This window comes from Lathamus discolor, chromosome 2 (genome assembly GCF_037157495.1).
Source record: "Lathamus discolor isolate bLatDis1 chromosome 2, bLatDis1.hap1, whole genome shotgun sequence".
NCBI classification, from domain to species: Eukaryota; Metazoa; Chordata; class Aves; order Psittaciformes; family Psittacidae; genus Lathamus; species Lathamus discolor.
This window is the reverse complement of record NC_088885.1, coordinates 92,629,986-92,646,340: the sequence shown is the minus strand read 5'-3', so window position 1 is coordinate 92,646,340 and position 16,355 is coordinate 92,629,986. Positions and strand designations below refer to the sequence as shown.

Sequence of the window (16,355 nt, the reverse complement as noted above, 5' to 3'; positions counted from 1 at the left end):
TGACCCTGCTTTGGGCAGGAGGTGGGACTAGAGACATCCTGAGGTGTCTTTTGACCCAAATCCTTTATGTTCATCTGAGTAGTGGGTGACAATCCTGCTTTGTTGTGATTTATTTTTTAACAGGTAGACACAGGGGTTCCTTTCTTTTGGGGGAAAAATGAAACCTTTTGGACATTTACATGAAAATGGAAGTGTGGGAGTGTCCGTTGTATCCATCTGAGCCTTCTGGCTAGGGTGGTGGCTCAGAAGGTGGGACACCCAGTTTCACATCTCTGCTGCATGACTCAGAGTAGAAGCTTGAACCCTGCATCACTCCAGATGAGTTGCAAATAGCACTCCATTTGAATCAATGTTTGTGTCAGCCTGCCAGCCATCCTTGATTTGTTTGTGGTCACCTTTGTGCTTTTGGCTCAGCATGGTTGGTTTGGGGATTAAGTCCTAAACTGCCTCCAAACCCAGCAGCAGTCAAAGGTGGTACGGTGCCTGCTGTGCCCTGGCACAACCCCAGAGGCTGCTGTACCTTGTTTTTGGCCCCTTTTTGTTCGCAGGGTAGCTCTCTGAGACTCCACAACACCCTGAGAAAGGATATGTTGCTAATTTCCTCTTTCTCCTTGGCACATACCTGTCTGGAAGGTAAATATGGGATAAAAGGAGATGTCAGCACACAGATCAGTCTCCTTTGCCACCTTAAGGCCAGCATACAGAGACTGCAAAGGAGCCCTAAGGGGGGGAGCAGTGTTTTCAGCATCTCTCTGAGAGCCCATTCAGTACCTTTAGAGACTGAATACGCTGCACAGAGCAAGAAGCTTTTGATGGCTAACCCTGCTCCTAAAGTTGTCTCCTTCTGCGGCTTCAAGCACAGCATTTCACCTCTCTGTTGCAATTTTTTCATCTGTAAAATTTGGATAATGACATTTTACTAACTCGCAGGACTGCTGTGAACTTTAATTAAAGCAGGGTTTGTAAAATGCTTTAATGAGGGAAAGCACTAAGAACAAGTAGATTATTTGGTTAAGCTGGCTGATGTGGTGCTGCCAGACGTGCCCAAATAACTCAGGATCTGTATGTACACACCACAGATTGTTATTCTGTATGCCTTTAAAGATAAGCATTGCAGGGCTTGGGTCTTGGGCAGGCCAGATTCAGTCTGGAAGTGCCTCTTCCCATGAAGATTAGTGTACACCACTTACATTCACTGCCCACCTTGTTTTCCTTCATTTTGCAGACAGCAAACATCTTTGATCTACCAAAAGCCACTTTAAAATGAGGTACAAAGCCAGATGGTGGGATAGTCTGCAATACCAAGGACTGAATGCAGAATGTCCTTTCTGGTGCCTTGTTTCTGGGTATAGGGAAAGCTACTGGTACACACAAATTACAGGTAAGAAACTGAACGATTTCTGTACTGCAGTGGCAGGTATTACAAGGTGAGAGCACTGCATCCTCTTCCTTAGTGTGCAAGCAGGAGTGGTGTTCTATGATGGAACTGCTCTGTTTCACTGTCACCACATGGTCCCAGACCCTCCTCTGCCTTGGGCTGTAACTCGTGTAAGGCAGCTGAGGCAGAGTTTCTTGTAGGGAAGGAAGCACCGTCTCCAGGGTGAGCTGCAGGGAGAGGGAAGGGATTGCCCTGCCTGCTGTCTCCAACTCTTCACATGCTCTCAGACATCATGTCGCTATTTTCTCTACACTGGGAAGCCAGCCAGCAAGGCTTTGGGCATCTGGCAGTACTCAGCAGAGGGGTGACTATCACATAAATCTATTCAAATACAGCGTCTCACAGGTATAAGTCCATCCAGACACTGACTTTCATTTTGCACCTTACAGCAGGCAGCTGGTGATAACTGTCATCCTTGCATATTTCTTCCACTTTCTTTCTGCTTTTGAGCCAAGAAAGAATTAACTGCTGTGAGCTACACTGAACATCTGAGGAAGTGGATGGAGAAAGGCATCACCACAAGAGGCAGAACTGGAACCAGCAATTCAAATCTGACAATCAAAGGTAATTCAGGCCCAAGCTGCACCTCTGGTCCTTCAGGCAGGCAGTAACAAGGACACTGCTGGGCCAATGTTCCTCTCTGTGGCGATCTTTCACTTGCCTTCTTCTACACCTACAGAGGTGCAGGTGCCACTGCAGCCTTGCCTAGGGACCATGGTCCTGCCCCGCTTGCCGCTGCCTGCTTGTATCCTTCTGGAGCACGAGAAAGGACCAGTCCCTCCAGTTAATTCATATGGAGCAGTGGTGAAGCCTGGGACTCCCATGTTCTTCTCTGAGGAAGATTTAATCTGTCTGGCTCTTATTACCACCATGTTGCTCTTTGATCAAGGATTATTTAAGCTATTATTGCAATATTGTGCTCAGTCCTCTATTACAGCTGGTATTCACAGAAACAATACTTCTCTCTAGCTGAGCAAATAATGTTGAGCTGTTTCTTTTAGACAGAATTCCACATACTCACTTTATGTTATTTTCACGCGGCTGGTCAGGAACAATGATACTTGTCCAGGGCTACAAATAATTACTGGGAATCATATTTTGGTAACATTTCCAGCAAGCTTCTACAATGGAAAACCTTCTGCAGCATTTCCAATTCCTAGGCATTTCTTTAGGAATCAGACATCTGACTGGCTTTCAGGTTTTCTATTCTGACAAGTGCAAGACTTCCTCATTGTGTTTCCATTCTTTCCAGTTTAGCCATGTTTGCAAAACATGAGACATCAGAATCAGTTTTTCTTTTGTCAGATATGAAAGATCATTGTCTGGAAAAATCAGCAGCCACTAATTAGCTAAATCCATGCTGTTCGTTTGAAGGATCTAGTATAGACACCTTGGCTCCCAGGTATTCTCAAGATTGTTAGCACAATGTCTTCTTTTTAGGCAAGATTGTTCAGAACAGTGGATACACAGTCAGAGCCATGACCACAGACCAAGACTGATGTATTTAAATGTTTGATGTGGCTGCTCAGTTTAGATACCTAACACGGAATATAGGTGGGCGAGCATTTTCAAAAGAGAGATGCTTAGTCCAGCCTGAAAAATCAAGCTGCTGAAGTGAGCTTCAAGTCAGGCATAACAAATTAGTGGATGCTACAGATAATCATGAACTTACAGCAAAGTTCCTGACAAGCTTTTTTCTTGTTTTTAAATTGTTCCTGAGAATCACAGAATGCTAGAATGATAGAATGGTTTGGGTTGGAAGGGAACTTAAAGATACCCAGTTCCACCTGCCCTTGTCATGGGTAGTGACACCTTCCACTAGACAAGGTTACTCAAATCCACATCCAGCCTGGCCTTGAACACTGCCAGGGAGGGTGTACTCTGCCACCCTGTTTTGTTTGCTTTTAATGAAGGTTCACACAGATATTTCCAAGGTACAGGAAAAAAAACTGCGAATGCTGCCCCACTTAACAGAGAGTATTTGCACTTGCTGAGATTTGTCATGCATTCGAAAACCATTGTGTGGCAAATCCAATAATCCAAATCATTGTTTGCTAATCCAATTAGGCATTTTAATTAAACTGTACAAAGTTCAGTGCTGCTGTGAGTTTTTATATCTGGGGTTTGGTTCATTTTATTTTATTATTCTTGGGTGTCATCAGATGAAGGAGCTTTAGTTCAGAAAAACAAAGGTGTCTGCACACTGGCATACGCAGCAAGTAGCTCTCAAACATTCCCATCACTTTCTCTGAACAGCCAAACTAGATAAAATTGTAGATCCTATCACCAGCAAAGGCATACAGTCCATTCCTCTACCACCAGCATGCTCCCAGCTGTATATTTTCTTCTGTTTCCTTGTGACCTTCACTTAACCTTCAAATCAGGCCAGAATACTCTTACAGCCTCTGGACCCAAAATGTGATGTGAAAATTTTGTTATATAAACTAACAAACCCCAGAAACAGACTGAGGGAGGGGGTGCACATGAACTGTTAATTCCACCAAAAGTGAAGTATGGCTAAGCTGTAGTTGCTTTGCACTTGACAAAAGAGCCCTGCTATTCAAGCACATCCTTCACTTCCCAACATGTCTTGCTACATTCATTCTTGTGCTTGCAGGAGAGAAAGGAGAATGGTAACTCCTCTATGGCCAAACATGTGAGCCCCTTCCCTTTATACAAGAGAGTGAGTGACACACACAATGTGCTCTTCTTCCTAAGAAAAGCTGAAGGGATGCAGAAAATCAACCTTCCCAAGTAGAGAGGTCTGATGAGTTGATACATCCTGGTGTGCTGCTTTCAGGGTCAGCATGAGCTTCACGCTATCAGCCAACTAGGCTCCAAGAGTGCAACCTTTCCTTATCCTATGCACAAATAATACTGTTTCTGAATCAACTAAAAGTGACTGTCCATCCTGGCAGGCAAGCAAGATGACCATGACTCCTCATCCTCTGCTTGCAGACTTTGCTCACCAAGGGATGGATGGAAAAAATAGCAATACAGTGCCCTACACAGGGCAGAGGGGTAGGACAAGCACCCACCTCTCCTGACTCTTCTGGGGAGAAAGACTAGGTAGTATAGCTTAAACTTTCTTCCATGCTGCTACAACAACACCAGGTGGACATGAGGGAGAATAGAAAAGACATCCTATATTTTCTTAATTTTATGCTTACGAGCCTTACTCTTTTCTTTACCATGCTCAGATGATAATTTTATTTTTAATCATTTAGAATAGTATTTGATTATTTTATTTTCATTATTTTGATTTTTTTTTTAATTTCTTTCATTTTGAATTATCTTAGACCTCCAAATGTCTCCTCCAACTCTCTCTGTTTCATGGCCCTTTTCCTGCTGTGATGTGGCATGTTAGACAACCCTTCCAGCTGATGGGTGGAGAGCCAGGTTTCATGCTGGCACTGGGGTTCTCATCAATTGCTGATTGAGATTTGTAAAATTACACATTAGCTGATAGCTGAGATCTGTAATTGTACTACTAACTGTGCCTGCCAAAGGAGGCAGGAGGAAGATTCAAGTCAGAAAGCCAAATGCAGACTATCATTCTTGTTAGTATGATCATTTGTTCTGTCCTGCATCAGCATTTAGGATCAGCATTTAGGATACATATTACCTAGGACTGGACTTCAAGGCTACCCACAGGCAACAGCAGCCCAGCTACCCATTTGTCTGATGCTGTGGAAAACTCAGCATTAGTGTCTCACAGGTTGCAGTGCCTGCTCAATTGGTGGGTTTACTCTACAGTAAGGTTATTTATGACCTGGACTATGGCAACCATCCTGCTCACCCTTTTCCCTCACCAGCTGCAGAAGCAGCCAGGGAACTTTTCTTACCCCTCCTGACACTTGCTCTGTGTATCAGAGAGGGAGGTATTACCCCTGGATGGCTCCCAGCTCTTCCAGTTGGCCGGGCAGAACTCCAGTTTGGTATCCAGTTTGGGACTGCTGCCAGTCTTATCTAATCTATGGAGGTTGTTTTTTTTTTTCCTGAAGCCAGGCCTGAAGGGTTTTTGTTCCTCAGGAGTGACTGGGATTTTTTGGTCTGACTTTTTACGAGAGGAGGCTATATCACTCTGGGTTCCCTTTCTTGTTTTTATGTAAACAGCTCTGCAGTCTGTGTAGATGTGCCTCAAGGCAGGCATAGGTACACTTTAGGAATTGAATAAATACCTCAGCCACACATTTAATCTTAGCAAGTAGGGAGTTGCTTCACCCTGCAAGATGGAGATGGCCCTTGTTATATAGGTAAGATAAGAGGAGTTTTCAGGGCTACATCTCCATTCTAGCTTACACGTGGCAGCCTTCCTACCTGAGTTATCTGAAACCTCTAAAGATCTTTCAGTTCAGTGTGCTTGAAAAAAATCAGCCTTCATCCTTAGAAAACCCTAAAATTTTCATGACAGGCATGCTTAGTTTCAGCATTCGAGGGAAGGGAGATGCACGTGAGCCTATGACATGATGTTCAGAGAGAGCACACAGTGACAGTGATCCAGGAATCACAGAAGGCTAAGCTCAGTCCCATTTCTTCTGTTGCCTTGGAAAATAAAATGGGATAACCTTTTCTTCCCATGTCTAAGCGGGTCTTCCATAGGCACTGCCTGACTGACTGAGGGGGCCAGGCGCATTCATCTACAACACAATTTTCTGACAAGCTGCTCTTTCAAAGAACTTGCACATCAACAAGTAAACACTCGTCTCCATCCTATTTACTTTTTTTTTTTTTAACCTGAGACATGAGTCTTCCTCCCACAGTGAAGGAACACTTGGTAAACTCCCGACTGGGAGCCCAGCCGCTCCTAATATTAGCTTGCACCATCATGCAAATGCAGCCCTTGTGTTCCCACACTCTAGGGAGGCCCGTGATCCCAGCTTCCCACTGCATCTAATAGATGCCTACAGCCCATGTCCTACTACCACTGAAGACTGGATCACTGTGATGAGTATTTGCCTCTGCTTCAGTTCCGACTTGGTTTTGCTAGCCTCTGTCACTGGATGTAGTTGCTGCAGCTGTGTTTGAGTCTCTGCTCCAGTTTTGAAATACAGTAAAACATTAACTGCTGAGAATACACAACATCAGCTGCTAACATTTAAGAGAGATGGTGAAAGCAAGATTTTAATCGTAATGCTTTATCTCAATGTCTACATGTAAACCTAATTCAGTAACTTTCTGTTTACCTTTTCTGTATAACTGTATAACCCCGCTCAGCAGTTTCAACAGACACTGAAAAACCACAAAACCCTGGGTATTTTATTTTTTAATTTAAACTCCCAGCAAAGCCTGAGAAGACATTAAAGCTCCTGACAAAAGATAAGCAGACTTTCTCCACATTCAAGAGACATACCAGTAGCACACTGAACTTCTTTTTCACTTGGGTCAAGTAAACTATATTGGCTCCAGTTCTCCACTAAATAGGATCCTAGCCTGAACACACTGAAGCTTGAATACTACAGGGTTGAAGGTCGATAGATCCTACCACGTGGCTTGATGGTCCTGGGATAAGTTTTGTGTAACTCATGCCCTGGCTGAGATGGTAATATAGTGCTGTACCCCTGTGGAAGACCAGATCTACCAGAGCTGAGATCTCCCCACCTCTCTTCCAAAGGCCCCCTCACCTCCCTGAAGCATAGAAGGGGAGCAGCCAGCAAACCTCACTGCCAGCCACAGTCCCTGTTTCAGGGAAGCAGCTAGAAATCCTCCTCACTGTCATCGATCCTCTGCATTGCTCCATGCAGGGCAACCTCACTGGACAATGTTTACAGCCGTCTATTTTCCCATTTCATTTTGCTGAACTCTGGTGGTAAGAATACTTAAATATCCAAACAGAGAATACTTCTGTTTGCCTGCCTGTTAGCACAGTATTTTTATGCCTGCCTCAAAAACTGGAAACATGGGAATCAAAACATTTGTTGTGCTTTCAGCAGGGCGAGGGATCAGAGTAAGGTACAACTACTATAATTTTATTTCTGGCTTGGATTTTCTTCTTAATTGCCAAGAGTTTTAACACAATGATCTTACACACAATATAAAGGAACTTACATTTAAATAGACTTACAATTATTTTCACTATATATTAATAATTTGGATGACACATGCCTTACTCTTTCATGAGCTGCCAAGGCAAAAAAATCCCATCTAGCCCAGCATACTTCTCTCTGCATGGCTTCACACCAGTGAACAAGAAAAGAATGCTCCCCAAATCTCCAAGCTTCACCTAAAGCCACCTAGTGACTTTGCCATGTCTGCAAGTGGCCTCATCTATCAGGGTTTAAGACATGTTTGCTGCGCTGCAACTGTTAGGAGAATTCATGTCCAAACTTGTAAAGGAGTCAGGTCAGTGCGTCTGAAATATATATGCACCCAGTCAACTGAGTTCATGTGTGGCTGAAAGCATGCCAAGTATTTAGGAGAAAATGCCTATGGGGATTATTGTTCTTATAAAAACTAAAGGTGTGTAAATGGATTTGTTCATATCAGGCAGAATTCTCTTTATCAGTTGTGTTTGCTTTTAGAGTGATTTGATTTTTAGACAGATTTCTGGTGTGCCGTAAGGTGGACCACACTTACAGGAAATTTAGATAAACAAAGAAATAGTTGTTTCTGTCTCTTCATCAATATCTTCTAATATTGCCAAAGTTATCAAGCTTTCTTACGAAAATATCATAAAAACATTTCTTTATAATTAAGTACTGGGATACATATAAGGAAAAGGATACATATACGCTCACTGCCTGTCCTGATGGACTTCACAGGATACAAATTTCCTTTCAGTGATGCAAGTGATGTAAGGAGGATCTTTCTGATCTTTCTGCATGCTCCAACCACTCTTCATCAGTTTACTTTTGAGAAAGGGCTCCTGCAAACCTGCCAGAAGTTTTTGCCCAGTGACTCCACCTGCTATAAAGTATGGGAAAATCTCAAAAGGAAGATGAGATGAACCCTTTTCTACCCTCAGCAGCATCTTTCCGTGGTCTAAGCATCTCTCCACCTTACACTACCATCATCTGGCAGAGGACCTAGAGAGAATAAAAATACTGTTAAATAAAAATGGGTTTATGTGACAACAGAAAAGAAAATAGCCTCAGCAGAACATTAGGGTTCTGAGGCTGTCACTGCAAGATGGCACAGGACCATATATGTAGCACAGTGCAGAGCAGTAATAAGAAGGAAGTGTTGGGCAAGAAGGAACCTCTGTTGACAGTATATGTATACATTAATACTTGATGGAGGAGGTGAAGGAGAAGAGAAAGATTCAGAGAAGATTTCCTTCAGCTGGTGCTGTACTTCTGATGAAACAAGGCCCCCGCAAACTCAGTAGGAAAGCAGGACGTCAGAAAACTTCAGTGATCAAGTAGGTGTTAACAAATTTAATACCCTCAGAAGATTTTCCCCCTCTGGGTCATATATTACAAAGAGGTACTGCACTCCAACCCTACCATGGATTTTTTTTTTAATGTAAAATAATCTTGGATTGGTGGCTGACAATCAAACTTGGAAGCTAAAGCCTGTACACACACAAAAGAGGACTGTACGCTTTCCCATCAATGTCTCCTACAACAGAAATGAAAAGCCATACTGTGGGGTGAATAAGTGATTCAGTCCTCCTTCAATTTTCCTCTTTTGAACACCAATGCAGGTTCCACCTGAATGGCAGATTCTTGTTCTGTGGGAAATAGATGGTGTTACTTCACTTTATACTCAGGTTATCAGACAGACACTGACTGCATTTTAATGAATATATATTTTATCTATTAAAATAAGTTGTTTACTGCATAGGAAAATGCAATTTCTAAAAAAAAAACCAAAAGTGACAGAACATTTCTACTTTATGATCTACTTAGTAATAATTCAACAGTTTGCTTCCATGTCTCTCAGTTTTCAGCAAAACCAGTGCTAGAAAATGTAAATTTACAGAATGGAAATAAAGATTGTATTTTCTTCTTATTTCTATTTTTATTCAACCTACTGGCACTGATGGTTCAGTCTTTCAGTCCCAATTTTTCCTTCCATTTTTCTTGTTAGTGGTAGACACAGGACAAATAGACTGACTCAGCAGTCATGTCAGTGGATGCATCTTTTTCTTTTTGTTGCTTCTTTCTCTTTTGTTCCCTTAGAAATACTTTGCTTGACTCAGCTCTTCATTTGTTGACTAGTTCGTCTCCAACAAGCTCCCCTTCCTTCAGGTACAGTGCCCTGTCCTTCTGTCCCTTGTTCTCTGACTCTGAGGACAGTTGAAGAGATGAAGAGTCCAAGTCTCCACATGAGAAGAGGATCTCCTTTCTGTTGCCAAAGCTGGCAACAATGTCCTGGCAGTGGAGTAAAAATTCTCAAGCAGCTGACTTAAGCTTCTTTTAATTATCCACATCTAATGTGATGTTTGTTCTTTGTAACCTCCACCTTTGTTTTATTTCTAGGGTGATTTTTTATAAATACTGAAGGTTTCCAGAGGTTTTTCTAACCGGCTCATTGCTCCATCATACCTATACAACGTACCACTCAACGTTGCTGTGTCTGTCAAAGGGCTCTTTACTGCAAGATTCAGATCGTCTTAATTCCTGCACAGCACAAAAAGCCATGGGTATCTCTTTTCAGTGGAGATATAATTAAAAGACACATAATTACTGTCAGAAAACAGTCAAGGAAACATTACTCTTTCAGCATGTGATGTTTGTTTGTAGGTAATATTCTGAGCAGTCTCCAGCTGAGCATCTGATATCTTTGCACTTTAACACAGCACTGAAAACTTTTTCACTAATGCTTTAAACCTAATCATAGGTTTGAATATAAATAATTTCCATGCATTGAGGTCAGTACAAATCTGATAAAATCCTCACTAAAGGAAATCTGATAAAATCATATTGAACCTGCTTATTGTAGACATTGCAAAGTGTTCACTCAGCAAGAAACTTTTCATTTCTGTAGATTTTGTAATGGAAAGGTTTTTGCTCTTACATCCTTATCAATAAACCTCTCTGGATATACTAGAACAGCTCTTTGAGAGGACAAACTTAGTCTGGAATGAGCCACTTTTCTTATTTATTCTGACAGAAAGAATTTTTGTCCCCAGAACATAAGGACTGTCATGACCAGCAACAGCTGCCAAAATTCATGCCTACTGTAACAATGGTATTATTCCAAATGGAGAAATATTAAGTTTCTGTGCTAATGCAGTTCTTTTGTAATGCATTGGGTAGATAGCTGATGCAGTATAAAGGGAAACCCAGCCTATGACCGTGTGGTACCTTTTGCAGGAATACATCCGCTAGCCCCAGCATCATGGCCATACCATTTGCATAACAACATTCTGACTATCCAAATTCATACTTCCATGACAGTTATATAAGAGGGATTCTTAGTATTATTTCTTTTCTGCTGCTAAACTGCCACCGCATTTCAGTGTTGGTGAAATAGTTCTACATATCATTCTCTTTTTTCTTTTTTTTTAATGAAAGTGCTTTGGGCTCTCTCTAGCTGAAAGATGGCATAGAAGTGCAAATTATCCTTAGCTATGTAACTCAGAATTACCTTTGCATTTTATTCTTGATCTTTATATAAAGTAATCCTGAAAAACAGAGGCATTAAGCCTGCTCATATAACTGACATGCTTTTGGGGAAAATGAACAGATAGAACTGCAACTGCTACACGAATGTAACCCAATGAATGCTCATGCTGAACTCCTGAATCTCCTTTTTTTCAACAAAACAGTTTAATTACAAGTTTAGAAAACAAAACCCAGCAAATTCATACCCTAAAGTTTGAGTGAATGTATTTCTTTCAAGTTTCTTTCCCCTCCCCAGTTTTATTAACACAGACATTTACGGGACTGTTAGCAGTTTGCTCCCCATCCCCACTTGGGTGACTGCCACCATTAGGAAACTTTCAAACAGCAACCAGACAAGATTTGAACAAACCAAAACTCTGAACTGAAAGGGCAAGAATAAAGGGCTTATCATGCTTTTATTTTGTTATTTAGCCATGACCAGCAATACTGTCTCCAATGCTTACAGAGCCCCCATCTTGCTGTCGCTACTCAAATGTCAGAAAGGATTTTGATAAATGCTCTCCCATTTACATGCTGCTTAGCACTATGGCAAAACCACTGCTAAGGCTGGTTGCCTGCAAGGGTTGCTACTAGAACTATAATACTGGTCAGTACAACTACGTCACCACCTTTCCCGTGGCAGCAATCAAACACTCCACCAGATGTAGATGTTTTAACGGAGAGATATTTTGATAAAGATTTAAAAGTAATGCCCTTAACTACAGTACAGCTAAGGATCACAGCAGTTTCTGCTTGTGCTTCTTATTGAAAAGCAAGCAAGTAGTAAGCACTCTGAGGAGGGACTGCAGGGCAGAGGAAGCAGCAAACCAAACCACTTTAGGGTTTGCCCACCTGAAAATGGAGAGAGGATGTAGATGGGTGGAATGTATAAGTACAATCCAAATGTAAATACTAGTTTAAATACCTCTCATCTTGCAATAAATGTATCATGACATCCCCAGTACCCACAGTTGCTCAAGCCTCTTGTTTCAGGGCTAAAGATAGCTCTGCTGTTAACATGAGACAAAATACTGGTGGAATTGTTTTACTCCAGAAGAGGCTGGGTACTGAAGAACAAGCTTTATGTCCTCCCACCACCAGCTCCTCCGGGAATATCCTTTACCATGAGCATTATCTCATATTCTTACTATGAGATTCAATGGGACCTCAGCATCTCTATGGCAGTTCTGTAAATACAGCACTGCCTCTGGGGTATGACCACCATCGCCTGTACTCTGTGTGCTGCTAATGCAAGTCAAGCAAGCCTAGGTTTATGTATTTAGAAATACCAGACTTCTATTTTCACGACAAAAGTTGAAAGATTCAAACGGCTGAAGTCTCTTTACAGCAGAGTAAATAAGCTTTTTAGCATTGCAAAGACTTGCTCAGTTTTCTGCCAGGCCAGACCTAACTGATGACCACCTCCCTTCCACCCCACTCTCCTTTGCACCAGGATTGCTGTTGCTTTGTCAAGAGGCAACAGTATTTCTGCTGAATTTCTAACCCTTAAGATCATTTGTGTTGCTTATGGTATGCAAATGAGCTTTGTGGGACTGTGATGTCTTCATAGAATCATAGAACGGTTTGGGCTGGAAGGGACCTTAAAGATCATCCAGTTCCAACCCCCTGGCACGGGCAGGGACACCTTCCACTAGACCAGGTTGCTCCAAGCCCCATCCAGCCTGGCCTTGAAATCTTCCCAGTATTCAAGGCAGTGACAGAATCCCAAGGCATGCTGCACAAGATCTGAAAGAAATTCTAATTCTGCTCCTAATGCAAAGGAAAAAAATTAGGAAAAAGCCCCAAATAAGTGTCTGCTCTTGATGTGCACACTAGCAGGCAAAGATTAGCACCTTTACCCTCTGTTTCTAGAAAAGCTCGTTTCTGCAGCTACACAGTGCAAAAGGGCTGGGTATGCATCTTTGCCAAAGACCATGCAGTTTAGTGACAGTCTCAGCTGATGAGACACTTCAAGACCTGATCTAGTGCATTGAAGAAACATGGAAAAGGATGCAGAAGCAGCAGGTAGTTACCTAACACTACCAAGTCTCAATTAAAAAAAAAAAAAAAGACAAGCTGAGACATTTTGGCAGGCTTTCTGAATACCTAATAGGCGATGCTTGTGTAAAACAGCCTGGAAGCAAGGTTAGTAAACCCACAGCAGAGAAAAAGGAACCCACCAAAGTTTAGAAGCAGCAACTTTAGCTCAAAGCCCCTTATATCACATCTGACCATAGGGTGCCATCATTAGTCCTACTGATTGTGTCCATTCACGTCCAGTATTTTATATATAGCAACTAAACAACAGTGCTCCTGCCCGAGCCAGAATAACTAAATATTTAACTTATTGGGAGAGCGACTGCTGAGAGTGTTTGTACCTATGGAGTTGCTATGACACTTAAATAAACACGTACTGCTTCCTCACAGCTGCAGAAACTAAAGGGAGCGAAACCCCAGGAAGGTCTGGCTGGCCCGCTTTACCACGGGATCACATTTTCGTATGTTTCCTCAAACCACCAGACCACGCTGACCACAAAGGCAAATGCGGGAGCGTTTTCACACACCCGGCAGACGCGTTTGTGCTCAAGGGCTACAGGCAGCAGCACCACCGGCGATGCTGGGAGAAGCGGTGCGGTGTCCTCCTCCCTCTCCCTGCGGAACGCGCCGCTCCGGCCTCCCCCGGGATTGTTACTTCTCCATCCCCGCCTGTCGTTATTCCGCTATTAACCTCCCCCGTCCCCTCTCTCGCCCGTCCGAAGGGGCGGAAGCGGCAGACGGAGGGAGGGAACGCAGGGCGGGCGCAAAGCGGAGAGCGCGGCGCGAAGGACGGGCCGCCCCCGGCCCCCGAGTGCGCGGCTGGGCGGCAGGTCCCGCCGGGCCGCCCCCGGCAGCGGAGCCGGCCCCAGGAGGCGGCAGCCCCAGCTGCAGGCCTGATCGGCCCGGCGGCGGTGGCGAGGGGCAGCCACCGCCCCAACGGCCGGCGTGATCGTTCCGACCACCGCAGCGCCGGGGCAGTTGCTGGGGGAGCGGCGCGCCTTGGCACTGCTCTCTCTGCGCTGCGGTGCTGCGGCCGGCGGCGAGCGCGGCTGAGGCGCCGGGACCCCGCGGGCCAAGGGCGAGCGCCCCAGCCGCGCCGCCGCCACTACAGGTGGGCTCCCGGCTGCCGCCTCAGCAGCTCCCCCTGCCCGCCGCCCGGGGTCCCCCACCTCAGCGGCGGCAGGAGGGGCCGCACGCGTCCCGCCCCGTTCCGCCCCGCCGTGCCGTGCCGGTGGCGGGCGGCGCTGCAGAGGGCGGGGCGGCCGGCGGGTGGCGCGGGCTGGCTCCCGGCGGGCGGCGCTGCTGCGTTGCCCGGGGAGGCGGCGCGGGCCGGGCGCGGAGCTGCGGGCTCGGGGGTGTGAGCGGCCGGGCAGGGCGCCCCCAGGATGCTGCGGTTCCTGCGCAGGACCTTTGGCCGGCGGTCGATGCAGCGCTACGGGCGAGGAGCCGGGCGCGGAGGGCTCGGCGGCGAGGGGGACGAGCGGGACGGGGGGCTGCGGGGAGCAGCCGCCGTCGGCTCGGGAGGCTTCCCCTCCTCGCCGCACCCCGGAGGGGTCGCGCACAGCGCCGGAGCCCCCGTCCACATCCCGGCGGCCGGCGGCAATAAACCGGTGCTGCAGTGCCGCGTCCTTCTCCTGGACGGGACCGAAGTCAGCGTGGAGCTGCCGGTGAGTAACGTGCGCTCTCCTCCCCTGCCTGCGGAACGGCGCTTGCATCTCCCCTCTCCCCTCCTCCGCATCGTCCCCCCCTTCCTGGTGACAGGCACCTGCGAGTGCCCCCCGCCGGCTGCGCAACGTGCGCCGTTCTCTGGGCGAGCCTCGCTAGTTTCTTCTTCCCCTCCGCGGGCGTCCTCGCCCGCCTGCCTGCACCTGCTGCCAGGTGCGCGCAGTGCCTCCCCGCCATGACCGCCGCTCCGCTCGCCCCCCGCTTCCTGCCGGCTAAAGCTGCCTGCCTCCCTCTTCCCTTTCTCCAGAGCGAGCGTGGAGGTGGGCACCTGCTCTCCTCTCCCTCCGCAGCCAGTAAACAGCCCCCTGCGGCGGTGCCTTCAGCCGCGCCGCTCGGGGGGGATCGCCCCTGTGGTGCGGGCGCTACCTGTGTGTGTGTCCCTGACTGGGAGAGCGGGGATCGCCCTCATATCCCGCTCGGCGGCACCGCCGGCCGTGGGGGGTACCGGGGCGGGGGACGGGAGCTGGAGGGCTCTGGCAAGGAGCCGTGCCTTTAGGCTCCGCAGCCGGCCGTGGCGGCCCCGGCCCCGCAGCACTTGTGGCGCCGGCGGCGGGAGCACGGCGGGGCGAGGCCGGCTGTGAGGCGAGACCGCGCTGCGCCCACCGCGGCGGGGGGCCGCCGGCGCGCCGCCTCTTCGTCTCTTGTTTCTCTCCAGCCCCTCTGCCGGCGGGAGGAGAGCGGGGCTGGCCGGGGGGGCTGCGAGGAAGGGCCGCATTGCCCTCGGCCTGCGGGGTGCCCGGGGGGTTGCCCCTGTCCCGGGCAGGTGTCCGCCCCGTGAGGGGAGGGCCGCCCGAGTGCAGCCCCGCGGTCCCGGGTAAACCCTGCTGCTTCTGGGCGGCCGGGCCGTCAGCGCCTCAGGCGGCGGGGGGCCGGGTCCGCGATCCGGGCTGGTGCGCGGATGGTGCCGGTGCTGAACTTTTCCCCCTCCTGCTGCCGTGCTGGAGGAATGAGGAAGGGCCGGTGCCGGCCTGCTTGGTGAACTTGGGCCGCGTTTGTAGGTGTGTTGGCATCCCCGGAGCCCGTTGTGTATCCTCTTGTCTCGCTTAAAGGAAGTTGCACGGTGTATATTACTAATATGCAAGACTTTGCGTTGTGCCAGACATTAATTTCTCACAGCTGCTAAATGCGTCCTTTCTTGCCGACTTTTCCTCTCCCTCTCGAAAACCAAGCTTCCCGTGAAACAGGATGGAAGTTTATCATAATTGAAAAACATGTAATCTTCTTTCCATTCCAACCTAAATAATCACCAGCCATTAAGGCTGGTCTGCAGAAACAGGTGGAGAAACTTACTAATAATGAACGTCACAGTCTAATAAATTCCAAGTTAATTTATTCTCAAGTACTGTAAAGGAGATAGTTGTGGTTTTTTTCATAGCACTTTTCGAATCTTGTTAGGTGTCTTTCATATTAATAATTATCCGTGTATATTGGCATCATTTCACTAAAACATGGGATTTGGCAACCCTGTGATTTCTGTTTAAAACAAACTGAAAAGATGGAGTAAGACTCTTACAAGTGAATGTAGAAGTATGTGAATAGAGCCATCTAGAGATGCTTGCTGTAGAATTATCTGGCCTCTCTTACCTTACAGACTATAGACTGTG

The 16,355-nt window shown here is 46.6% G+C and overlaps 1 protein-coding gene across 2 annotated transcripts in view; it reads left to right on the top strand.

Annotated features, from left to right (window-relative positions):
- Positions 1-14,343: 14,343 nt before the first annotated feature.
- Positions 14,344-16,355, top strand: part of EPB41L4B (erythrocyte membrane protein band 4.1 like 4B) — a 167,645-nt gene continuing 165,633 nt past the window's right edge. For both annotated transcript variants that reach the window (XM_065667749.1, XM_065667750.1), the window contains exon 1: positions 14,344-14,693. In XM_065667749.1, coding sequence (XP_065523821.1) covers positions 14,412-14,693 — 282 coding nt within the window. In that variant the 5' untranslated portion in view covers positions 14,344-14,411. The remainder of the gene's footprint in view (positions 14,694-16,355) is intronic.